The sequence below is a fragment of the Rhinolophus sinicus genome, linkage group LG15 (genome assembly GCF_036562045.2).
Source record: "Rhinolophus sinicus isolate RSC01 linkage group LG15, ASM3656204v1, whole genome shotgun sequence".
Lineage (NCBI taxonomy): Eukaryota > Metazoa > Chordata > Mammalia > Chiroptera > Rhinolophidae > Rhinolophus > Rhinolophus sinicus.
The window spans coordinates 14,358,323-14,384,769 of NC_133764.1; the positions used below are offsets into that span (position 1 = coordinate 14,358,323).

Here is a 26,447-nt window from a genome sequence, read left to right on the forward strand (position 1 = left end):
TTAGGACTTGGGGCCCGTCTGCTGGAGATGAAGTCCTAAGGGCCCTCCCGGCCGCCCTCCGACCCAGCCAAAGCCCTGCCTTGGCTTTCTCCTAACAGCTAGTGCCAGGGGCCAACCTCCGAACTCGCTCCCCCGACGGCGCCTGGAATGGAGGCTTTTTCCCATCCCACTCGGAGCCACACGCCCTTTTGGAAAAGTCGACCCCAAAGAAAACGGGATTTTAGCACGAGAGCGGAGGGGAGGGGTAGGTGGCGCTGCCAGGCTTTACCTTTTCTCTTTATTCTGTTTTCGGGATTTGTGCAGGAGTCCGATGAGCACCACGGCGGCGCGGATCCCCGCCTTTCGGGAATGCATCCTCCGCGCGGGCTGGGACATGGCGAGGCCGCCGCCGGTGCCCGGCCGCGCCCTCGCCCTCCCGCCGCGCGCCCCCGCCGGCCCGGCTCCGCGCGCTCTGCGCCGCCTGCTCCCGGCCCTTGCGCCCGCGCCCCGGCCCCCGGCTGCCCGCCTCGCATGGGCCCCGCCCCGCCTAGGTGCGCCCCGGGGGTCAGGTGACTGGGCGCTCACTTCCCGGCGACCTTCAGCGTCTCCTCAGGGCCCGCGGGGCGGCCGGCGTCCGCTCCCTGAGCGCGAGCATTTCCAAAGCTCGCTCCGGGCGCGGCCTGGACGGGTGGCTCGAGGGCTCCCGCTCAGACGCGCCGCCCGCGCCGGGACCCCGCCCTGGCCCCGCCTCCTGTGCCCAGCCCCGGGCACCCGGGCTGCAGGAGAACTGGCGGCCCGGCCGCCAGCACCCGGAGGCGCTCCGCTCGCGCTCAGCGCTCCCTGGGGCTCGGCGCCCGCCTTCGCCCTCTGCCCCGCGCCTGGGCTTCCGCCCTACTCTCGCCTCCCCTCTCGGTCTCCTCCTCTGCGCTCCCCGTCCCCCGCCCCTGCTGGCCGGGCCGGGCTCCCTCCCTGGGCAAAGGAGGCTGACGCGCTTTCCCAGCCCGGCCCGCCGGGATACTTCTCTGATGCTGTCACTGTCTTTAAAACAGAGAAAAAACAAGCACCGCGCGTCCTCAGTCCAAGCGAAACTGCCTCCGCCTGCGGGCACCGCCGCGGGCCTCCCGGCCTCAAGGCCATGCTGCGGGACAGTGAGGGAGGCACCCAGCGCCAAGCGCCCGCCTTCCCCAGCCGAGGCTCCCTGGCATTTTGACTCTGCCGGACACTACCTCTCCCTCTCCCCAAGTCTGGGAAAGGATCGTGGTGCGGAGGGGGTGGGTGGGTCCACTCCAGCGTGGGCGCCTACGGGGGCGGGGGTCAGTTCCCTGTTAACGTTTGTTTTCCGGGCTCTGGGAGTTAGACACACACAGGGTCAATGATCAATTTCGGCTACACCTCGGCCTCGCATCCCATGTTGCCAGGGAGACGCAGGGAACACTCCACCCCACCAGCACCCGGGCCGTTGCGCTGGCCGCCGCACACACCCCGCGTTCGGTCTTCCCCTCCTGCGCACCGCGTGCAAGCTTCATCCTCACGGAAGTCGAGCCGGCTGGTGAGAAAAGGGGCATGGCCTGATCTCTGCTAAGAGCGCAGGTGCTTCTAAGCCCCACTCACTTCCATTTGCTGCCTGGAAGTCTAGCCCCCTCTTGCTACCACCCCCACCAACCATCCCTGCAAAACTACTGGCTTTGCTTCTCCTTCCAGCCCCCTAGGGAAGGGAATCGGGCAGAGGGCTGGAGGGAATTAAAACAAGCCAATTAGTCCATCTTTGGAAACAGCCCTGTTGGGGCCAAAGAGGTCCCTGAGGCAATTTGCCTTGGTTTTTATACCGTCTGGTGTTCAAGCAAGCACATAAAATCCAGGCAGAAAAGGGGACCTTGCTAGAGAGGGTACAGGGGCTGCAGATAAATTCAAGGGCCTGAGTCCTCAACCCTGCGTCTCCTGTGAGCATAGTTTCTTGCTGGCATTGGCGTTGGAGTAGAGGAGAGGGAGCACCAGAGTGGAGCCAAAATGTGCCTGGTTTATTTATGAAGCATCCATTAGCAATGGCCTCAGCCCCCCTGAGCCTGCCTGGATGGTGGGGATCACAAATATCCCGATGGACATCTATTTATAGCCCGAGAGTGAGTGACCCAGGCCCCATCCGTGGGACTGAAGCTAGGCCAGCTGCAAGGACTACACCAGTAGTGCCCTGAGAACCAGCCTGGAAAAAGAATGGGGCAATGAGTGCCCTCGGTAGGGAAGAGGGCAGAGCACAGCACATACAGCCCCGGCTTCTCCTGCCTCCAGCAGTACACAGAACTGACAGGTTGGCTGAAGGACTACTTCAGCCAGACTCCAGGGAGGATGGTGGGCGCACACAGGCCATAGATCTAGCCCAACAGGGGGTGTATTTTATCTATACACAAGGGTAAGCTGCTTGTCTCAGGGCAAGGCCTGACTCCCTCCCAGGTGGGTGAGTGTAGGTGGTCCCCACCCATCCCCCACTGCCTGGGAGATGCTTTAGATCAAGTGCATCAGTGGGCAACAGGGCCTTGGGATGAAGGCAAAAATGTCTTTCACCAAGCAGGTAACTTTATTCATTGTTATTCTGGGTGGGATTCCAGGCCCTCTCAGCTCCTCTGCTACCATGATTGATTCCAGCCCTAATGTGACGGAAAACACAAGGATGTGCCCAAAGGCCATAACCTGGTCTGATTCCTAGGGGTCCTAATAGGGAGAAGTTTCCTGGAGAGCCTTTCCTTCTGCCCACACCCTGCACAGGAAACATCACAGCATAAGGGAACCCATCCAGGGCAGAAAATGTAATGGCCGTCTATGCCAGATTTGCCCACTCCACCAACATGTATTAAACATTCAGGATGCGTCCAGCTTTGTGCAAGAGACTAGGGTAAGAGAGAAATGGAAGACCACCGCTCTTGCCCAGAACAAACAGGACTTAACACACACGAAACCACAAAACGATCCCAGCCAAGCTTGTGCAATGTGACCCAGCCACTGTTCCCCAAAATCACCTCATTCACATATTCCCTCCACAAGTTTTTGTTTTAATACCATACTACTCGGTTATTAACTCATTGTTTTGCTTTAATGAAATCAACTCACTTTTTTACTTAATTAATTTTCAAAGAAAACATTGTTATCCTAAATTAAAATCCAGTATCATTCGTCATTCACACCATGAAAACAAATACCAATTTATTAAATTTTAGCTAAATATTGTTGCCTGATGAAGGCTCTGAGCCTGAAGGGCCCTGGTTAAAAGAGAAAAATAGACAAGTTTTAGGTGTTAGCTACACACTTGCACCAAAGGTAGACACTGTCCTTGAAGAAATCACAAAGTTTGAAAAAGAACCCAAAGGGAACAATTTGCACATTAGTGACTCAAAGGTCTTCTAAGGCCACATCCATGTGGCACTTTGAGGTCGACAGAGATGGCAGGACACATCAAGACCACAGGGAGCGAGGGTGCTGAGGGCGGCAGAGGTCAGAGAAGGGTCTTCTCCCAGATCCCAATCCACCTAGCAGCTTATCCCCAGCAGGGTCGCAGGTCACAGGACCTGAAAGGCCCGTTTCAGCCCTCCCTCCCCCAAGTCCACAGTCCCTGGGAACAAAGTGCCAGGCAGCTGCCAACCTGAGTCTCTGCCCCAATCTGGGGAAACTCAAAGGCTCGGGGGCCTGGGTGGGAGTTGAGGCGGAGGGGGACAGGGAAGTTAATCATGAACACAGGGCAGACAGCTGCACAGTCCCGTCCTAAGGGGCCAGTGGAGTGAGACAGACAGACACGCATGCTTGGTCCTGAAGAAAAGGGCCTTCTGTGCCTGTGAAGCCGCTCCAGGAGGCCCGTCCGTGTGAAACTGGGAATCAGCCTCGCTGCCAGAGCCTCCCGGAGGTCTCCCAGAGAGCGTGGAGCCAGTACTCCCTCGTCCCACGCCACCTCCGACTCCCACGGCCTCCGCTGCTTTGCAAAATGACTGCAACAGTTCTTGGCTAGGTTTGGGAGTAGATGTGCAGCAAGAGGGGCTGTGGAGCCACGGGGTGGGGCCCTTTAGGAAAACCAGATTTCTTCAGATGCCTTCCTTGCCCCGCCCCTTCTGCAGAGACAGCGCCCCCAGCCAACCCGTGCATCACAAAAGCTTGGGAGCAATTCAAGAGCTGCAAACAAACAGCTTTAGACCTGTTCAAGAGAGGCAGGCACCCCCATTCTCTTATGCCTTGGGGGCAAATCCATACACACACCAACTGGGAGAAATCACTCAGAAACCTCCCTCACCTCTCACTTGTGCGGGGCACACACACCTGTGCTGGTTTAAAAAAGCCTGACATTCATGCTTGGCTGGTACATCAGCGCCCCCTGCTGGGCCACATTACAGTTACGGCTCTGGGATACCACCATTTGAGAAAAGGAGAAAGGAAAGGGGGAGAGAGAGGACAGGGAGGGAAGGAGCGAGAGAGAGGAAGGGGGTGGATAAGGGAAAGATGGAGAAAGTCATTTGAGGTAAGGAAGTAGTTTCTGTTTTGATGAGAGAGAGAGAGAGAGAGAGAGACTTTGCCAACACCTTGGCTCTTCTCCCAGCTCCTCATCTCCCTTCAAGAACCCACGACCACCCCAAAAGTGTCCATCCCACCACAACAGGGTCCTTCACTGACAACTACAGGCCATACCCAGGCCAGGCTGGGAGGCCTAAAAGCCACGCTTGGGAACCGCAGCTTAGCTGTACTTTCCTGGAGCCACACATATCATACTGAAGTTCTGGCGAGAAATTGGCTCAGCTTTTGGAAACAGATCTTGGTGACTTGTGCGGCATTTCCGAGCTCTGGGGAAAGGAAGCCATGCCCCGAGGCAACCCACAGACCCCACCCATGGGCTGCACATCATTTGGTACCCTGAGTCTGTAATGCATGATGTCCATCAGAATTTTGCTGCTTTCCCATTCAGGGGTTAAAAACGGGGCAGGAGGAGAAAGAAAGGAGTTCTTCATCTATTTCTTGGGTTACTGAAGGTATTTAAAATATTTCTTTTTGGTTCATTTATGGAATTTTGACTCCATGCATCTAAGCAGCATGACCATAATTTTCCCCACAGTAGAAACATTTAAAAGGATTCTTCTGAGTGTGAAATTTCTGATGAACATGAAAAAGTGAATTTTGCATGGAGGCTGCCCAGGGGTCACTGCAAAGAATCAGGAGCCAATGAGGCCGAGGGCTGGTGGCCTACAACATGGTCCTCTCACACCCAGGGTCCCCTGGCCCCCACCTCACTGATTACCAGACCGCCCCAGCTGCTGCTGCCACCAAAGACACTTCCAGCTCTAGGGTTTCTGGGGCTGAGTGGAAAAGAGGGGAGGGAAGATGTCTTTCCATAATATTAGCAACATTGCTTAGCAACATCTTTCAAAGCAAGAACCAGCAGACTTTCCAAAAATCTATTCTGTTTGGCTCTACAGAAAAACAGAATGGTTTCTTATACATGTATTATTTATATACTATTTTATATACCAAGTAATGCCTTCTGTGCCTGGCTTCCTCGGGAGATGATACATTACACTTAAGTGAGATTTCCAGACAACAGAACTTTGAGTGGCAAAACTTTTGTTTGCTTGCTTGCTTGCTTTGATGGTAATGACCTTGACTAAAAACCTCTCGACAATGTCTTCCATATTTTTGTCCTTTTTAAAGACAGGTTTAATGTAACCTTTTCTTGGTGACTCAGAGCCATTATTATCAATATCCCCTACTCTACCGAGCCAACACTCAGTTATGGACTCACAGGCCATTAAGGCGAGGACACATTTGTCCCTGCACTTAATGATCTCAATCAGCAGTGATGCAAAGATTCCACAGTGTGGGAATAAAAACTAAAAGACCCTGCAGTCAGACAAACCTGGGCTAGAATCCCATCTCCAGCTTTTACTATCTGTGTGGCCTTGGGCTAGAAATTGAACTTCTCTGAGCTTGAGTTTTGCCATTTGTAAAGTGGGGGTAACAACAGTGCCATGTTCCCAAGATTCTTGCAAGGATTAAATAAGTATGCATGGTCCATCCAAAGACTTGTAGGAAAATGTTCATAGATTTATTCAAAACAGACAGCCTATCAACCAACTGCAGTATATCTACACTATGAAATGCCACACTGCAATAAAAAGAAACAAAATACTGATACAAACAACAGCATGATGAATTTCAGAAATATTATGTTGAGTGAAAGTAACCAGATGTAAAATATATATACTATATGATTTCATTTAAACAAAGTTCTAAAACAGACAATCTAAAGTACAAAAAATGAAAACAGTGGCTGCCTCTGGGGGTGGGTGTTTTGTGGAAAGATGGATAGAAATGGTCTATGTCAGGATAGGGTGGTGAGACGCATTTGTCCAAAATGTATAATTAAGATATGGGCATTTCAACACAGGTGAATTTTACCTCAACAAAGAACTGAAATTAATAATAGTAATAATAATAAAGTAGGAAGTGGAGTGAGTAGAGATATAGATGAAACAAGAACGACAGAATGTTAATAATTGTGCAGGGGTTTCATTATACGATTCTATTTACTTTGTATGTGCTGGACATTTTCCATAAGGAAGGAAGGAAGGAAGGAAGGAAGGAAGGAAGGAAGGAAGGAAGGAAGGAAGGAAGGAAGGAAGGAAGGAAAGAAAGAAATGCTCATAGTATAAGAAAAGGTTAATAGCGATTCTTCCCGGAATTATGATTTTTATTGCTGTCTTTGTATTTTTCTTCTATTCACAAATTTATAAGGACTACATATTAATTTTGTAAATAAATAAAAAGGTAGATATTATCATTAATTAAAGGAGAATGCATGTGAAAGCAATTGGCATATACTTGTTTAAGTGGCCTTTCTCTCTATTTTAAGTTCTTGCTCACAATGACCCCTCACTGGGAAACCAAATAACCGAGCTTGACAAAAATCAGAGGGAGCCGCTGGGGGGCTTTCTGACCCCAGCTGTAGAACCTCTCTTTGGCTCCCCATTTTTCCTCCTGACTTGTATATGTTTGCTGCGGGCAAAAGTTTTGAGAAAGACTGAGGTGCCGCTGTGTCTGAGCAGAGTGTTTATTGACACACAGACACACAGACACCCACTGTGCGAAGCAGGGCTTAGGTGGTAGTGCAGTGTTTGCATTCCCCAGGGCTTCACCATAGGAGAGGAGAAGGCAGCTGGCCTGTGTGTGTGTGTGTGTGTGTGTGTGTGTTACCAAGCCTGGTCAACCAGAACATTCATGAGTTGGAGCCCCATCTAGCTGATTCCAGATAAATTCTTTTTTTTTTTTTTCTGTTGTCTTAACTAATCTCGTTTCTCTGGGTCCCTAAAGAATTCTGGGTTGGATACTCCTTTCCAGAGGAAATTGCTCCTAGTGGTGGGCTGAATCAAAGCCTTCTGGCTTAGCGGCGAGGATTTTCCTTCACTACGGACTCTGGACTCTTTGGTGTGTTAATGGCTCTTTCGCACCCTGACATTAAGTCCTTTTAGCCTCATTGGCAAACACAAAGCTTATCTTCCTTGTGGACACAGACTCCCCAGCTCTGAGCCTCCCGCTGAGCAGCTGTGTGTCTGCAAGTCGCGAGCTTCACACCAGGCCTGCTTTTCTGCCCTTTCTATCAGGAAAGTTCTTCCAGCTGTCTTGCCTGCATCACTCCTGTTGTCACCTAAGCTCTCTTTTGGTGAGCAACTCCCCTCCACCCTTAGGGAAAACCCCACTTAGTTCCCACTATCTTACCCCTCCCCAAGTCCCAAGCATCTTCAAAAGCTAAACCCATTTTCCTCTAACCCCAAGGCTCCAAACTGCTCCGTCCATTCTCTCCCCTGCCCCCAATATCCCCGCCGTCCTCCCACACACACACACCCCCACACACACACACACACACACACATTCATAATCACAAAGCAGGACAGGAGTGGCATGGGTCACAAATGATGGGTCACAGTGACCAAAGTTTCCCAATTATTCACTTCTCCTTAATACATTAGAGCAGTTTCAAGGTTATGGGGAGTTGGACTCAGCAGTCAGCTTCGTGTGAACACCATCCATCAAGCCTGTCATGGCAGAGGAGACGTGGAGAAGGTGTTATAAGACCGTCTCCAGGTAAAGCCAGCCGTGACCTTCATGTGGCCCTAACCGTGAGAGAAACATCAGACAAGTCCCAATTGAGGGACATCGTATGATCTACCTGATCTGTGCGCCTGAAAACTGTCAAGGTCATCAAAACGAGCAAAGTCTGAGAAACTGCCCCAGCCCAGAGGACCCTAAGAAGACATGAAAACTAAGTGTAATGTGGTATCCAGAAGGGATCCTAGAACAGAAAATGGACATTAGAAAAAAAACTAAGAAAATCTGAAAAAAAAACTATGAACTTTAGTTAATAATAATATATCAATATTGGTTCATTAATCATAGCGAATGTACCACACTAATCAAGACATTAAAATAACAACAGAGGAAACTGGGTTACGGGTTATATGGGAACTCTCTGTACTATCATCTCAGTTTATCTGCAAATCTAAAACTGCCCTAAAAATTTGTCTACCTTTCCAAAAGTAAATATAATGAAAGTTAAATAATGTTATTACATTCCAGCTAGCTAGCTAGACACTGTTGCCTGCCCAAGGTCCTGAGCCCAAGATGCAGTCTCCCTATTAGTTAGGATTATTAGCCCGTGGTGTAGAGGTGTTAAAGACATGTTAGCACCTGACTGAGATGTTCTCCTGAGGTTGTGAGGAGCAGTGAAAGAGTATTGACAGTCTCAGAGACATAGAGGAAAAACTGAAGGTTGATAGATGGGAGCGAGGATGGGATGAGAAAGAAGGTGAGGGGATTAGAAAGCACAATCGGTAACCACAAGATCGCCACAGGGATACGAAAGTCAGTTTGGGGAATATAATCAATAATGTTGTAAAGATTTTGTAAGGTATCCGATGGACACTTGTCTCATTAGGGAGACCACCTCAGGGATGATGTAGATGCCTGATCACTGCACTGTACACCTGAAGCTGAAGCTGAACAATAATGAATGTCAACTGCAATTTTATAGATATAGATATAGATATAGATATTCACAGGATGTAGAGCACAGCATAAGGAATAGAGACAGTGGAACTGTAACGGATGTATGTGATGTCAGAGGGGAGAAGATTGGGGGAGGAGGGTTATCACTTAGTGAGGGGTATAAATGATAAATGTCTATTACATTGTTTTGTACACATGAAACTAATAAAAAACTTTTTTTTAATGGAATGGCTTTTTCTGTGAGGATCAGTGTCCGGCAATGTTATGTCCTTATACCACCAAATGCCACTTTCCCAGTTCCCACTTGGGAATCTCTGTGCCAAACCATGTATTCCACCTTCTTTTCCTCCTCATCAGAAGCTCAGAGAATGAGCAAAGGGCTCGGATGGTCCCCTTGTGGGCAGTGCTCTGCCCTGTTCTATGGTCACCATCCTGAGGGGTCCATGGCCTGGTGTAGACCACTACCCCACCTGCCTGAGGGGCAGCTCTGAAGGCAGACCCCGCTCACCCTGAAGCAGAAGAATCTCCTCAGACGGTAATAAGCACCATCCCTTTGGAACAGCATTTTACAGTTGCAAGCACTTTCACACCTATTACTCCATTGGAAACTCACAGCTCTGTAAGGAAGGAATATTAATATCATTCCCATTTGCTAGATGAGTAAACTGAGACTCAGAGAGGTTAAATCTTCTGTCCAGGATCACACAGCTACTAAGAAGCAGAACTGTGACCCAGATACAAATGGTCCCCATAGACACAGAATCCCACAAAATCCAAAAGGAAGAGGACTAGAGACCCCAGGAGATGAGGAGATGCCTCAGTCAATGGAAGCTCACCATGCCCGTCACCAGAGGAAGTGGAGTCTGCTTTTCTGCAAGCTCAGCACCCAGGCCCCTTCTTCTGGTTGACAGACCTTGATTTTCCCTTGGGGAATACCCTGACACCATGGTTGAGTTTTGCGGTTCAGGTGGGACTGTCCTTCTCACGACCTACCCATCCTGAGCTCTAGGGTGGATACATGGCCCAGGCCTGGCCAATCCATGTACTCTATTCACCAGGCTGCAGTGATTGCTTCAGGGATGGGCATACAAACCTAGTTGGTCCAAACAGAAGGTACACCTGAATTTTTGCTGGCACCATAGAAAGAAGAAGCTTACTCCTCCCTCAGGTTTCCAAAGTCAGTAGCTGTCTTAGGAAAGGCGAGTTGCCTGTGAATGAAGTGAATGCAGAGGAAAGCAGAGCCAAGAGGTAGGAACAGATTGTCTGATGACATTTTCTGACCCACCTGGATCCAGCCATACCTGAAGCTACTTTTCTTAAATGTATCACTTGTAAGAGTTTTCTTGGATTTGTTTTTCTTTTCGTGTCTTTTTTTTTCTTAAGCTCTTTTGAATTAAATTCCTGTCACTAGCAGTCCAGATAATTAATATACCATATCTCTATCTTCAAGGAAACACATGAAGTAGCAAAACAGCAGCTTTAGGCAAGTAAAAAGGCTCCATCACTCCTTCACGCAAGGGAGCATCCCCCAAAGTGGGCTACGGAGAAGCCTTCCCAGGAGGAGCTTCCCCAACACCAAACAGACTCCGATGTACCAGTGCACCCCAGGAGTGAGGCTTGGGGACAGTCCCCTCGACCCTACTCAAGGGAAGGCAGGATGACACAAATCTGACTCTGCAAATAAAAAAGGAATTGCTCCCTTCCTCACTGCTGTCAGCATGTAGGTCACTCATTTTCATCTTTATTCAGTAAAATCAAGGACTATTCAAGGAAAACACTGAAGAAGAAAAAGGGAACATTCAGACAAATCCAAATTGTGGTACATTCTACAAAACAACTTTGCCAGGTCTGCTGTTCTATATTTAAAGAGACTAACAAGATGTGACAACCAAGTGCGATGAGTGACCATTAATAATAAGTCAGTAATATAATCTAATATACAATCCATATTTATATTTGGGGAACGTTTGAATATGGAATGTATATTAAGTAATAGTATTAAATTAATACTAATTTTTTTATGGTGATAATAGTATTGTGGTTATGTCAGAAAATGACATTATTTGGGGAAACACCTGCTGAAGGATTTAGGTATGAAGTATTACAATGCCAGCAACTACCTTATTTTATTATCATTACACAGAGAAAGATCAACTGTGGCAAATGTTAATAAGTGGTGAGTCTGAGTGAATACAGGTGCTCATTGCACTATTTTTCTCATTTTTGCATGTTAGTAATTTACAAAATAAAAAGTTGAAAAAAACACACACCACCCTTGCCTATACCTGCCCTCAAATCTGCACATGCACATGGGTACATGTCCGGCGAGTGACCTTATGTGTACACACGCGTGCATGTATTCTGTGACACAGCAGACTGGTGTGCAAAGAGCACTGGGTCAGGGCCAGCAGAACCAGCTTCTGGAACAGACCTGTTCTCTCATTATCTGTACGCCCCTTTCCAAGTCTGTTTGCTCAGCTGTGAAATGAGGGCTGAAGTGTCTAAGGGGTACAGTACAAGCATATAGGTAGGTGGAGCGGTAGAGAGGAGTTAAGAACTAAAGGCAGAGACTTAGATGAGATGGTCCTTTCTAGCCTAAGGTCCTTTCTAAGGATGTGACTGTAAGTGACAGAAACTGTCTCCAAGGTCACCCCTTTCCCATCCAATTGCCCATTTCAGGTCTCTCAGGGGACCCAACCCTTAGAACTTGCACTTGGGTTTGAGATTGACAGACAACTCCCCTGGACTAGCCCAGTAAGTATTGGCCTCTCAGTCAATCAGCAAAGGAAATGCATTTGGGCTCCAAGCTGTGGCTTCCCCGAGGGAATATCCTGGCAGAGCCTAGGACTTAATAACTGTGAAAGGATGAAAAGCCAAGGTCAACCCCTCTCCACCTGACTGAAGAAGTCAGTGCATTCAGTCTCACAATCAACTTGTGGGTCAGCCCTCCTGTCAATAAAGCTCTCTGGATTCTTGGGGCTTCTGAAAAGGGAGAGGTTGAGGATATTCTTGGCCATCCTGCAAAGACCATCATGCAAAGATCCCAGGCGGATACAGGAACTTCAGAGAGCAACAGTCCACTGACTTCCAGGGGACTGTGCTAATAGAATGGGCAAAGGGTGTGGCAGGCAACGCACAGCTGGGGAAACTCAGAAACGGAGAAACCAGAGAAATGCAGTCACAACACAGATAGGATGTTTCACTCAACAGACTGGCAAAATGTACACGCCTACTAGTGGTGGGTGTAGAAACAGGAGGGCAAGTTAGCAGCATTATTAAAATAAAAAGTCACCTACCCAATCACCCAACAATATCACCTCTAGATGTACTCAAGTCTAGACAAATACACGCATGTGTGTATAGAGACAAGTCTGAGAATGAGAATGTTCACGGAGGCATTTTCTGTAAAAGTAAAAAAGTACCAGAAACGACCATTTAGAAAAGAAACAGACAAGTAGGTGGGATACATTCATAAGCCCGCTATTATACGATGATTGGAAGGAATGGGCTAAGTCTGCACGTAAGGACATCTGTAGTTACTTAAGACGCATGTAAAAATATTTTTTAAATATCTAGAAAAATATGTACCAAACTCTGAACAGTGGCTACTCTGGGGAGTAGACCGTAGGAAGAGACTGGCGTTACTGAACACAAGAGACTTCCCCCCTGGCAGGAGGCTTTAAGAGACCAAGCTCTTAACCACTGTGTTCACCCAACAGCCTTAACCCTGACAGATAATAGCCAGGAGGTCAACACCAGGCTGCAGCCAGTCAGTCTCCACGTAGAAATCATTCAAAGGGCCTGGCCTAAATGTAGGGTGGAGTAGATGCTTTATCTTTGTCAGTTAAACTGACCCTTTCTTAACAGACCCTACGCGGAGCTCTTCTGCTGTTTCATGCCATCTGTTTTGCTGTCCAGTTCTCCTTTCTCAGACCAGCTGAAGCCCCGGCTGCAGGACATGGCACTGGGAGGCAGACTCAAGGGGTCATGGAGTGAGGGGTCCCTGGCGGCATTCTCTGCTGATGGGGGTCACTACGAGAGCCCTGGCCTTTCATGGAGAAGCCCCCGGAAGGAGGGGGAGGCAACAGAGATAAGAAACTATCTCCCTGACTCTAACTCACCATGCCCTCCATCTAAGCTACATCAGGAGAGAAAGTAATTAATCTTTGAGACAGGAAGCAGCTGCGCTAGGGAGCAACGGGAGAGGGGAGGAACAGAGACCGAGAGAGAGCAAGACTGAAAAGCAAAGAGAGGGGAAAGACGCAGATACCCAGAAACAGGGAGGGAACAATCACCGCTGGAGGGGAGATGAGCAAAGAAACACTGAAAACGACACAGCAGAGGGAGCAGAACGGTTCAGAAATCGTCACCTGCTCTTCTGGCGCTGGCCGTGGCTCCCAGGAGCGTGCATGTCATCTCCCCAGAGGCAGGAGCACACATCCCTCAGTTACAAACCTGAGGTCAAGGCACCTACTCTCCCCGCCCCTTGCCGGCCTGGCCACATCCCAGAGAGGGCAGTCCTGGGCTAACAGCGCCACCTGCTGGCGTAGAGGGAGAACTGCCCGTGTTCCCATCTTGCCCACAACCCAGGACGTGCCCACCAAACTCCCATCCTATCCCCTGCTCCTTCTTCTTCTTCATCTTCACACCTTCCAAGTCTGTTCCTGACTCTAGGCCTTTGTGCTGTTCCCACTGCCTGGAATGCTCTTCCCCCAGGTATCCTCGTGGCTGGCTCCTCGTCACTTCTAGGGAGAGGCTGTTCCTGACCACCCACCTAAAGTAGCCCACCCCTCCGTGCCCTGACCCCCATCACCTCAATGTCCTGTTTCCTTCATGAGACTGGACGTTATCTGAGACCACAAAGGCTCTTTATTCTGTTCCTGTCTACTTCCCCCATTAGAAAGTACCACGAGGCCCCACCGGATTCAAGTGGTCCACTTTCTCACTCAGAACACGCTTAGCAACGAGCACTTGAATAAATGGTTCCATATTCATTCAGCTGAGCTCAAGAACCAACTTCAAACTCCACAGGGACTACCCACAAGCTCTTCAGACTCTCCTTGTTCAAGGCCAAAGTCATTATCTTCCCCCTGCAAACTGGGTTCCCCTCCTGCGCTCCCCAGTGACCCATATGACAACTCTGCAAATCCTCTGGGCATGAAACCCTGGATTCTACAGGACTCCTTTCACACTTCCCACGTGGACATCACCTGAGGATTCCACCTTCACACGGCCCTGGCTAGGTCCCTCCCCTCTAGCCCCAGTCCCCTACCTCTGGGTTTTTCAGGACCGAGTTTCCTCACCTCCCTACTCCATTCCCAGGACTCCCAAAGCTGCCTTGGAGACAGGGGGCTCCCCATCCCCTCCTCAGCACCACATTCAAAGCCTCCCTGAGCCAACTCCACACTTGGCCTCAGTACCTGACTCACTGTTTCTCAAACAGCTCTACATGCTGTCCTGCCCTGTGCCTTTGCCCTGGTCATTCCCTCAGTCTAAAATGCCCCCTGCAACACTCCCCTCCTAGGAGATTCCTTTTAAACCTTCAAATACCTCCTTCAGGGAGCCTTGCCATAGTGATTCCCCCAGGAAGAATTCAGTGCTTGTCCCATATCTCTACCGGCACTGGTTGTTAAATGTGTGTCTCCCCCAGAGACTGTGAGCAACTTGGGCACAGGACCAGGCTCTGAGTCACCTAACCACTCTCAGTATCCTCAATAACAGCTACAGTCGTGAGCACTAAGGACCACGCTAAGTGCGTTTCGAGTGTGAGCTCATTTAACCCTCAAACATCCCTATACGGTAGGGACGTGTATCGCCTTCACTTTCTAGATAGTGAAACAGAACCTCAGAGAGGTTCAGGGGTTTGTCCAAGAGCTTCATTAGTGAGTGACAGAGCCAGGATCCCCAGCACCTAAAACAGTGCCTGGCACAGGGAGGTGCCCGCTGAATATTCATTAGATAAACAAACCCCTTCATTTCTCCTGCCTCAGACCTCGCTGCTGTTCACAGCTCAAAGGCATGAACTTCCTGTGTTCTTGCTTCCTCTATTCCAATTCTGACCCAGTTACACGTGCAAAGTTTCTCCCTCTCTTCCTCTCCCTCCTCCTGTCCAAACTGTGAGCCAAAAATGACCCTGCTGTGACAGGTAAGAGAAACACTAGTGATAAGCTTATGTTTAAAAGGGATGGAGCATGATAAATTTTTAGGCGAAACCAGACACTGGACAGAGGCATCCTTCAAAGATTTTGGATGTTCGTTTCTGAATAGCCACATGCGTCCACCTACCTCCTCGTCCTTTTTTCCAGACAAACTCTGCTTAGTCGACGGAATTTGGGATCAGTACACTATCTCTCATCTAATTTCATTGTTTCCCCATTCTGTTTAATCAGTAATTGCGCTAATATTGTTTTGCACTCTGGCCAGCTGCCTTACCTATTAAACAGCCATTCAGGAACATGGCCACCTCTTCTGACCTTTACTCAGTGGGTATGTGAGCTGTGAGTTCTGGACAGCTCACCCTGAGGGGAGCGTGCAGTGCTCGGCTCCTGGAGAAGTAGCTGTCAGCCCACATTACTTTGTATGCTCAAGGCCCGTCCACACCACACACGAGTACTACTCGGTACTTGTACTTGCCTAGGAGTGGATTGTGAGACACCAAGAAAAAGATGGTTTTGTAACTGAATTAGAATCCTAAGATTTTCTTCCTCAGATGTTTATAAATTCCTGAACCCACACCATGTGGGAGGCGGGGCGTGCAGACATCGCTGGGGCTCCCCTGACAAAGCCTGGGTCCCAATTCACTCCAAGGAACGTAGGCCCCAGGGTGGGAGACCAAAACAAATAAGACACAGGCATCTGATGTGTCCTCTCTGAACACAGCCCTCCCAGTCCCACATGACCAGAATCCCGGCTGTGTGACACGGCCGGTCACTTAAACTCCCCTAGCTTTGGCTTCTTCCTTTTTGAAATGAGAAGAACATCAGGAGCCATTTCACAGGACAGTAGTGAGGATGGAATGAGGTGACAGAGCCAGTGCTATTTTTGTTGCTGTCATAATGGAATGTGGCATCAGCCAAGCTTGTGCCTCTTTGGGGACTGTGTTTCTGAGATTGGATGTGACTGTGTGTGTGACCCTGAGTGACAGATGTGTGTGTGATCATGTCTGAATGTATATGGGTGTCTGACTGTGGGTGTCTGAGTGCGAATGCGGGAGAATCCAGGTCCCACAAGTTATTACACTTGAACTGGATGTACCAAGTTATCTCTGCTCCTGTTCACACAGCTCCCAGCTGCCAGGTAACAGCTCGTGGCCGCCTCCGCAGCGCCACCTAGTAGCACTGGATTTGTGCGGTTCAGACAGCTGCACTGGAGGTCTGGGAACATGTCTGCAGCATGTGTCAACTCACAGACTGGGTAGAATCTCTGGGCTTGTCCGGCCCTGGGAAGACCACCAGAGGAGTCTGGCCTTCAACCTTGACCAGCGCTGTCCAACTGAACCTTTTGTGATGATGGAAATATTCTGTATCTGTGTTGTCCAATACAGTAGCCCCTCGCCATGAGGCTAGTGCAACTAAGGAACAGAATTTGCAATTGTACTTAAGTTTCATTAATTTAGATTTAAATTGCCACCGGTGACCATACCGGTCTGCAGGACTGTTTGAGCCCTGGGATCCAGCTTTGCCTCAAGCCAGACAGACCGAGTCCCTGGACAACCCAGTTCTAAGAACCGAGATACCCCTTTCCGTGTACGCTGGTTTGACCTGGGTTCTGGCCACTTCCACAAAGAATCCTGACCAACCAGATGATGACCAAGTGAGCAGTTGGATCCTGTTCTAGGGCATCTAAATACAATGCGCACTCGGCGAAGGCAGCAGGGAGCAATGAACACCTGCTAGTGAAAGACAAGGAGTCAGGCCCCTGGAGTTGCTAGTGGGTCCCAGGCATGCTTCTAGGATGGTACACACCCCAATCCTGGAAGAGCTGGAATGTCACGTGACTGAAGAACTATCCAGGGCCCTTCTGTGCCTCCTTTCTGCGAGCACAAGCACGTGTTTGATGATACATAAACCTGGTTCAGTACCTAGATTGCCAGTTGTGTGACCTTATGCAAGCCACAGTCTCTCCGAGGCTAATTTCCTGCCTCTGTGAAATAGGAATCAGAGCACGTATCTCCCAGGGATTGGGGGAGAATCAAGGTAATGTATACAAAAGCATTTCACACAGTGTAGTTGCACAGAATAGCATGCAGTGTGTGTTAAAATTATTATTTGTCCTGCATAGTTTTATATTAAACCATCGTCATATACGTTATTACAACCTGAAAAAAAACTAATTAATAGAACAATTTTCTGGGTAACCCAAGATGCCATGCCAGGACATAGCTCTTGGCTCCCCCTTTCCTCCCAACCCAAGTCCAGCCAGTCTCCACATTTTACAGATTCTACCCTGTGGCCTCTTGCAGCCATGGGTCTGTTTCCACACCACACTTGACGCCACCTTCACATCTCACTTGAGCAGTAGCTTGTCCAGGTCTATCCACTTCCAACAGGGTCTCATGGGGTCCACCCTAGCAGCTAGTGACCTTCCTATAAAGCTTAGATGGAATCCTCCAAACCTCTCCTCAAAACCTCCAACTATGTCCCCATAGTTCAATAAACTGAACACACACTCTGAAGGCTGACTTTTAAGGCCCACAAACACCACGCGCCCCCCAAACTTTGGACCTGAATCCTCACTCTTCTGAGATCCCAGCCTCACCCGATACTTAAGCAAAACGTGTTCTGTTTCACCTCTGAGCCTGTACAAGAGTCAACAGATAGGTCAACGGAATCAAACAGAAACCCAGACAGACATCTTTGAATACGTAGGAATTCAGTGATGGAAATGGAAAATTAAAGTGTAGTCCTGGAACAAAAAACTGACTATTTGGAAAAAATAAAATTATAATTTCATCTCTCATCTTACCTCAAACTAAATTCCAAATGGATTAAAGAGTTAAATGTGAAAAGGAAATGAAGCGATTTTTAAAAAAAAAGAAGAAGAAGAAGAAGAAGAAGAAGAAGAAGAAGAAGAAGAAGAAGAAGAAGAAGAAGAAGAAACAGAAGAAGAAAAAGAACATACAGAAAACCATCAACTCTGTGGGTGGAAAAGAACTTGACTAAGCATAAAAGTAACAAAAAAAGTCATGAATGACTGACAGATTCTACTCTTAAAATTTAAAACGTTTGCACTAAAAAACAAGAGTCAAATTTATTGGTAAAGGGTAAACTGAAAAAAAATTATTTGGAAATAAAAATATGAATGACAAAGGATTAACAGCTTTAATTAAAAGAGAGCTTTAATGAATCAACAAGAAAAATGTGAATATTCCAATAGAAAAATAGGCAGAGTCATTAAGAAATATTTTCTCAAAAAATTTTTTAAATAAATGTGTGAAAACATTTTACCTTTAATGGTTGCCAAAGGAAAAATCAAAGATACACAAAGATTTCTATCCAAGGATGTTTTTACAGCATTACTTATTAATCATTTAAAATTGAAAGAACCTTAATATCTAAAAATAAAGCAATGGTTACATAAATTATGGAACAACATAATGATAGGATAGTAAGCCATATTTTTTATCATGTTTTTAAAGGATACTGAATGATGTCGAAAATGTCATTATACAATAAATTTTAAAAAGAAACTAAAGAACACATAAAGACTGCAAAGAAACACATCAAAATGATAACATTTTGGGTGGCAGGTCATGGGTTTTTATTTTCTCTGAATATTCATTTCTCATTTCTCATTTCTCATCTCAGTATTTGTACATATTTCCTAAATCTTGTACGGTGAGCATGCACTATTTTTATAATCAGGAGGGGAAAAGCTATTTTTAAAAGGGGACAAAAGACTGTGCCAATATGGCGAAATGCTCGTGATACAATGCAGAAAAAAGAACAGAAGCACATCTACCCGGCCGTGGAGAGAGACCCCAGGAGTCTATGAGGGCTTTCATTCGCTCATTCAGAGTTACATTAATGTTTGTACAGTAAAGAAGAAAACAACACGTGCTGTGATCAGTCAAATCCATGTAAAAATTAAATATCAGTGAGGACATGGGGACGCGGACCCTAACAGAATTCTCACACACCCTGGGTAGGAATATAAATGGTAAAACCTCTCTTGGGGGCAATCTGGCTACATCTGGCAGAGCCGCAAGCCAGCGGCCCCGCCTCCATGTCCCTCTCCACATGACCTCTCAAGCAAATACACAGAGCATCACAGGAGACAATCACGGCAGCATCGTTTGCAATATAAGAAAATGAAAACAATCTAAGAGGCCATCAACGGCAGCTACAATGAGGGAAACAAAAAAATGTGATATGTTTATACAAATAAATACTACATGGCAATTTAAACCAAGAAAGCGATCTGTGACACTATGGGTAGATTCCATGTGGAGGGGGCACAAATGCAGAACTGTAACAGTACCAGCTAACACATCTAGTGCCCTTGACATCCCACACTATTCTAAACACATGACATATGTAAGCTTACATAATCCCCAAAATAACCCTACAAGAAAGTTTTAGGGTTTACTATTATTCCCATTTTACAGATGACTAAACTGAGGCGCAGAGAAATTAAGTTACCTGCCTGAGGTCTCACAGCTGGTAAGGGGCAGAGCCAAGACCTGAACCTAAGCAGTCTGATGCCATGACGCATACATTCAACAGGACATTGTACATGTGGATTTTTAATATACACAAAAAACTATTTAGTGTTTCTAGATACTTATCTATAGATGTGAAAGTATTCAAAACATGGACTGAGAAAAACACACAAAATTCCTGTGCACCTCTCTGGACAGGGGAGACAGAGTAATGAGGCCAAGAAGGAGTGATTATAGGAACTTAAATTAATGATGCTTTATTTCTTTTATTTAAAACTAAACCTCAAAAAGTTAAATATAGAATAACCATATGATCCAGCAATTCAGGTTCTGGGTATAACCCAAAAGAACTGAAAGCAGGGACTCAAAAAGATATTTGTGCATCCATGTTCATAGCAGCATTATTCACAATAGCCAAAAGGTGGAAGCCACCCAAGTGTCCGTTGACAGATGAGTGGGTAACCGAATGTGGTGTCTACATACAGTGAGATAGTATTCAACCTTAAAAAAGAAAGAAGGACATTCTGACACATACTACAATATGAATGAACCTTGAACACATTATGCTAAGTGAAATAAGCCAGTCATAACAGGGCAAATATTATATGATTCCACTCATATGAGATTCCTCGAGTAGTCAGATTCACAGGAAAAAAAACAAAAATGGAAAGTAGAATGGTGGTTGCCAGGGGCTGGGGGAGGGGAGAATGGGGAGTTAGTGTTTAATGGGTATAAACTCAGAGATAACGAAAAAATTCTAGAAATGGATAGTGGTGACACTTGTGCAACATTATAACTATACTTAATGCCACTAAATGGTGCACTTAAAAATGGTTAAAATAGAAACTTTCACATTATGTATATTTTACCACAATTTTTTAAAAGGTTTGATGAAAATGCAACAGAATGTTAACAACTGTCAATTCTGAGTCATCAATACTCAGAGGTTTGACGTGTCATTATTGTAAAACTGAAACAAACAAAACAAGAGCCTCAGTACAGCTGAGGCTGTGGAAACAGGGCCAGTGGCAGGCAAGGCACCCCTCCCAGCCAGCTCAGGAGGTTCAGGCCTTCTCCTCTCTTCCCTCCACCTCCTATTTTTACTGCATTGTGGTTCCTATGGAAACAAGGGGCACCCTGGGCTCCCAGAGCTCAGCCCAGGTGCTGCTAACTCCAGAAATAACGTCAGAGTGTGAATGAAATAAAAGCATCGTACACACACACATCTGCCCTCCCGATACGTTTATCAAGTGACCACGTGTTCCCACGTGTGCCTGCAGTGATACACCGCCTGCAAGGTCTGTCCTTAGCAGCAGGCCTGGGTGCACATGTTCCAGTTTACCCTTGTGGGTATGCTTGCATATGCTAGGTGGTTACATGTGTCCACACAGCCCAGGATTATTATTACTAATACCAGGAACATTTAAGGCAGGTAACACTTACCAAGCGTAACTATGTACCAGGCACAGTGCTCCATGCTTACCTGGATTATCTCCTTTAAACCTCACATCAATTGTATCTACATGTAGGTACTATTATTAGCACAAGATAGAGAAACTGAGGCACAGAGAGGTTGCCCAAGGTCACCCAGAGCACATGAACCTAACCACTGATTCTGTACTGTGGGGAGAGAGAGCTTTAAATGTCACTGGTTCCCAAACCGCTGCAAACCCAGCTGCCTGAGAAGCACCACCTCTGGCCCTGATAACACTCAGGTTTCCTGGCCCCACCCAGGCCTGAGGAAGCAGCGTCCCTCACATGGGTCTGCATTGCAGCCAGAGTGGGTAATCTGGTCCAGCCTAGGTTGAGCTGGCTGATAGGGTTTGGACAGGGTGTGGCAGGGTGGGGACAGGCACTGTCTCTTCAAGTCCTGCTCCTGGGCCCAGAAGTGGGCTTAGGAAAGTCTAGAACTCAAAGCTCCTTAATTCCAGATGGCATCTGTTAGTGGCAAGGCAATCACAAAGGTGGCAATGGCTGCCGTGTCACACACACACACACCCCAGGGCAGGACTCCACAAGTCAGTTATGTGGCTTTGTGGCCTGCCAGGCACGGATTTCCGCCCACTCCACCCTCTCAGAATGAGCTGGGTGTGAGGTAAAGGGTGATGCTGCGGTAAGCTGCTGGTTCACAGCACAACCAGAGGCAGGGAGGGGTCAGCCACCTCACCTGAATAACAAAACAGTGATGCAGCCCGGGCTGGGCAGCCCAGAGGTTCCCACAGCCTCTGAGCTAACATGACCCTTGGGTTTCTAGCTTCTCCAGGAACACGAGGAAGGAGGCGCTTAGGAAAGAGGTCTTCACAGAGGAAGCTGCTTCGAGACTGGTCTTAGATGAGCAGGACGATGCTAAGAGAGGCGGAAGAACTACAGGCATTTCTTGCCAGCGGAACAGCATAAGCAAAGACAGAAGCAAAGGCTGAAAAGTGCCAGAAAACAGCAAGTCACACCATCTGGCTGGAACGAAAGGTCAAGAGGAAGCACAGTTGTAAGAAAGAAAGAAAAAAAACTAGATGTAATCAGGCACAGAGAGGTCAAGTAACTTGTCCAAGCAAGATCACCCAGCGGATAGTCAGGATTTAAACATAGGCTGCCTGACTCCAAAGCCCACAAACTGACTGCTAAGAGGGGTTCACCTGTTAGTCACCTTTCTTCTGCACTTACTTTAGAAAGCTCTCAGGGTGAACCTGGCTTAGCCTGGAACAGTGATTCTCAGCAGGGTGGGGGAGATTTTATACCCCTCTCCCAGATTGTCAGTACTAGGGGATAGGTTGCTGGCATCTCGTGGGCAGAGGGGATCTTTTAACAGTACCGACATTGGGTCCCACCCTAGACGTTCTGCTTTCCGATTCTGGCCCTGGGGGCAACCTGGGCATCAGAACTTGTTGACAGCCTCCTGGGGGATAGCGAAGTGCAGAGAAGTTCAGGAACTGCTGCGTTGGGGGAGAGGGAGAGGATCAAACTATCTGGTGTGGAACAAAGACAGTGGATGCTAATGCCAGAAAGAGAAGTCACTAGGGAGTCAACACCCCCAAAGACTGCCCAGCCCCCCACGCACAGGGAGTGGGGCCATCCCCACACCAGGGTTGGCGGGACAAGCCTGTGTGGAATCAGCACTAACAAGGTCTTCCATCAATGCCAGGGAGGGCACAGCTAGCGACGGCTTTGGGGATGATGAATTAGTCAGAGCTGGCAGAGCCCAGACGAGAAGGTTAATTAGACAGCCTTTGTCACCGTCTGGGCAGGAGATAATGGGCCTGAACCGGGAGGAGGGCAGGAGAGGACCAAACCCCGGTGGCAACCCAGTGACAGAGAAAGAACTGGATCTGGAAGAGAGGAAAGGTTAATTGAGAGTGAGTCCAATCTGGGGACAGAGCAGGAAATGACCAAGTCAGCTGCGGGACAAGAGCACGAGAGAAGGGGTGACCTGAGGAGAGGGCCGAGGGAGTCCACTGGGGCGAGAGAGGACCTGAGACCTGAAAGGGATGACACCCCCAGGACAAAGGTGGTGCCCTGGTGACCCAGGCGCTAAATCTGACTGGCAGCATAGGCCTCAGATGGCTTTGCTTTTACATTCTTGAGTTAGTTGTCCAGATTTTGCCTAACACTCCAGATTCCCAGCTTCTCTTGTAAAGGGAAGTTCTGAGGAGACAGGTGGCCTCCGAGCAGAGCACCGCTGTGTGCTTGTCACTGCTCCCAGCCCCTCCCCGTGGTGGAATCTGGTGCTGCCAGAACCCTGCCGACATCGAGTCTGTCTTCAGAAAGAAGAGACAAGCTCCTCAGCCAGAAAGCTGTGAAGATGGAGGATTGGTGGAGGCAGGCAGGAGCCAGGCACTGCACAGAAACTAAGGGCTGACCTCTCACATCCTCATCCCACCTTCGCACTGTGCCATCTCATGTTAGGAATATTCCCTACCCAGGTCTCAGTGTACTAATCTGTAAATAAGGAGGCTGAGGCCCATGACCTCAGTTGTCCGTCCTCATGTCCACTGGGCTCCTGCAGGAGGCCCAGACCCACCCCTCTGGCCCAGCTTTTGAGAGGAAGCCTGGAAAACCTGAACCCTTCCACCAAAGATCGGCCCAGGCAGTGAGAAATCCCAAATAAAACCGAAGGGGCCGGGGATAGCCAGCTGGGGTAGAGAAGACTCTGGAAACAAGAACCACCTTCCAAAGTCTGATGGGCTCTCAGGAGAGAAAGGGATTCACCCTTTCTGTTTAGGGCTGAGGGATAAGAAACCAAGCAGGGGAAGTTATAGAGTCCAGATGAAGAGAATGGTCAGCTTTGAACAATCAGAGCTGTAATGCAGTAGACCAGGCATCCTTACAAGCCTGAGCTTCAGGAAACAAGCTGGAGGTAACCAATCTCAGGCTGGGTGACTAGTTTTAGAGGCACGAGGGACACATAGGAGTTTATTTGACTTTTTTTATTTCACGCCCCTAAGGTTCAAGGACTCCAGAGATCTGGGGCGGGGGGCTGGGGGGGTCCTCTCCTGAAGGCTCCCGCTCTCTCTCACACCGTTCCCAGGAAGCACTATCCGGATTTAGGCGCCGGACTCACTCTGCCTTCCAGAGAGAAAAGGTCTGAAAAAAAGCACAGAAAGGCCACCTCTGTGCTCCCCTTGCCCCTCACCAGGACCACAGCCCCACGGCCAGACCCAGCAAGCCCTGAGGCCCACCCCATCCCAGCACAGAGGCGGAAGGAGCAGGTAGCCCCTGGGGGAAGGCCTAGCTACATACCCTCCTGATGCTCCCTGTGAACTCCCTGCCCCCAGCGCCAGAGGAGCCAGCAGGAGGAAGGGGGTAGAAACAAGCACACACACTCCCACTCCCAGACACCTCTGAGTGCTTCCTGGACTGCTGTCCACCAGGATACACCCACGACCCACAGTGTGAACAGGACGCACAAGGGATGCACATGTGGGGAGTCAGAGTCTCTCCCCAAAGCCCCATGGGAGCAACTCTTCCCAGCCCTGGCCAAAGCAAGCTCCCAGTGAGCCAGGCAGAGCCCTCTGGCTCCTCTCCACAGGACCCTGAGCCTTACCATCCAGGCCAGGCCAGCAGGCCTCTGGGCCTGGTGCAACCTGTGAAGAAGCTGAGTGGATGGCCAGAGACCTGGGGGTCCACAAGGACTCTTTCAGGGAGCCGAATGGGGTGAGGAACAGCTGACCCCAGGCTGGCAGGCCACAGGCTATCCCATCTACATTCTGCTCTAGTGCCTTTGTCCCCAATAACACAGTGAACCCTGTCCCATGGGTCAACAAGGACCATTCAGCTCACCAGCCACACAGAAAACCACCTCACAGGGCCCTGGGAAGGAGCAGAGCCCCTCCTGCCCACACCTGTCTCCGAAGAGCCCCAGTGCCCAGTACCTGCTGACCAGAGCTGCCAGCTGGCCCCTGCCTGCCCATCAGCAGATACCCACCAGACCATCAAGGCCCAGGGAGATGTTTGTCCATCAAGAAATCAGAACAGGGACTCACCAGGGCTTCCTGGGCATGTTGGGGACCGGCCAGGATGGGGGCCACGAGCACACAAGGCCGGGACTGTGCAGTCCTGGCTGCCTGGCAAATGGCACCTCTAGGAGCCTCCCCAGGGTCTGGCAATGAAATCAGGCCACAGCCCAGTTGCCGGCTAAGCATCTGCCTGCCTTGCTTTTCCCTGTAGCCACTCACGCCCCACCACTCCAGATCCCAAAACAGACATGTTCTTCGTGGTTACCATAGGAACTCGCTAAAGCCAAAAAAGGCACCGCAGTCACCCACATGGGCCCTCAAAGCTCATGTCCACCTGCACAGGCAAGCATACTACGTACCTACACACACCAGCTGAAATGTGTCTGAAAGTGGGTTCCCTGAGTGTCCGGTCTGGCCAGCTGTCAGTTACAAGGGCAACCAGTGCTCACCTGAAGGTCACCTGCCAAAGACACTCCAAGAGCCAAGCAGGGTAGAGCAGAGCCCAGGACCTCCACCAGCTCTGCCTGCAAGGCCAGGGAGAGAGCACTGCCTGGCTTGCTTCGCCGGCCACAGACCAGCTCTCGCAGCCCGAGATGCTGCTGCTGCTGCTCCTCCCCTCCATCCCCTTCTATTGGGGAGGGGTAGGTAGAAGGGAGGGGGTAGCTATAATGGTCATAATCTAAGCCAGCCACACAGGAGGGGAGAGTGGCAAGAAGAGAGCAGAGATCGTATATTCAGAGCCTTACTCCCTCCCTTGTCTCCTTAGATGGGACTAACATCCATTCAAAGGCCCACGGGGAAACCGGAGAATCTTCACCTTGACCCCTCCCATGCCCTCACCTCCCATATCCAAGCCATCCAGAGCTCCAGGCTGGGAAATCCATCTCCTCAATAGGTCCCCAGTTAGTCCCCTCTCCCCAACGCCACTGCCCCTGCGCCAATCTCCAACCTCTCTAATGAGTTAGCAGAGGGCAGCCAGGGAGGCTGTCAGTCTCGAATCTGGCTACATTACTCTCCATGTTAAAACCCTGTGATTACTCCTGGTCAGCCAGAGAAGCAAGCCCCGCCCTCTACACACAGCCCTCCTAGACATGGCAGCCCACCCTGTCCTGGCACTCCTACCCCAGTTTTCTGCCTGGTCCCTCCTAACCTACTGCCTGTGTGCGTTGCCACTGCCTGGAGTGCCTCTCTCTTCTTCTCCAAGCTGGTCTCACTCACCTTTGGAGACAGCTCAGGCATTACCAGGTGTCCAAGAAGCCCTCCTCCATCACCCTCTCTGAGGACATCTGTGTTAGCACCTGTCACATTCCATTGCGATTGTCTATCTATGT

At 49.0% G+C, this 26,447-nt stretch overlaps 1 protein-coding gene across 13 annotated transcripts in view; it reads right to left on the minus strand.

Moving 5' to 3' along the window:
* The window catches only part of RAP1GAP2 (RAP1 GTPase activating protein 2), a 206,957-nt gene that overhangs the window by 136,786 nt on the left and 43,724 nt on the right, over positions 1-26,447 (minus strand). Inside the window, exon 1 of one of the 13 annotated variants that reach the window (XM_074320126.1) lies at positions 25,144-25,324. The exons of 8 other annotated variants lie outside the window; for them this stretch is intronic. In XM_074320126.1, the coding sequence (XP_074176227.1) occupies positions 25,144-25,160 (17 nt within the window). In that variant the 5' untranslated portion in view covers positions 25,161-25,324. Of the gene's footprint in view, positions 1-268; positions 880-13,376; positions 13,490-25,143; positions 25,325-26,447 lie in introns of those variants that run through there. 4 more of the 13 variants (XM_019755484.2, XM_074320127.1, XM_074320124.1 and 1 more) reach the window with 4 other exon arrangements.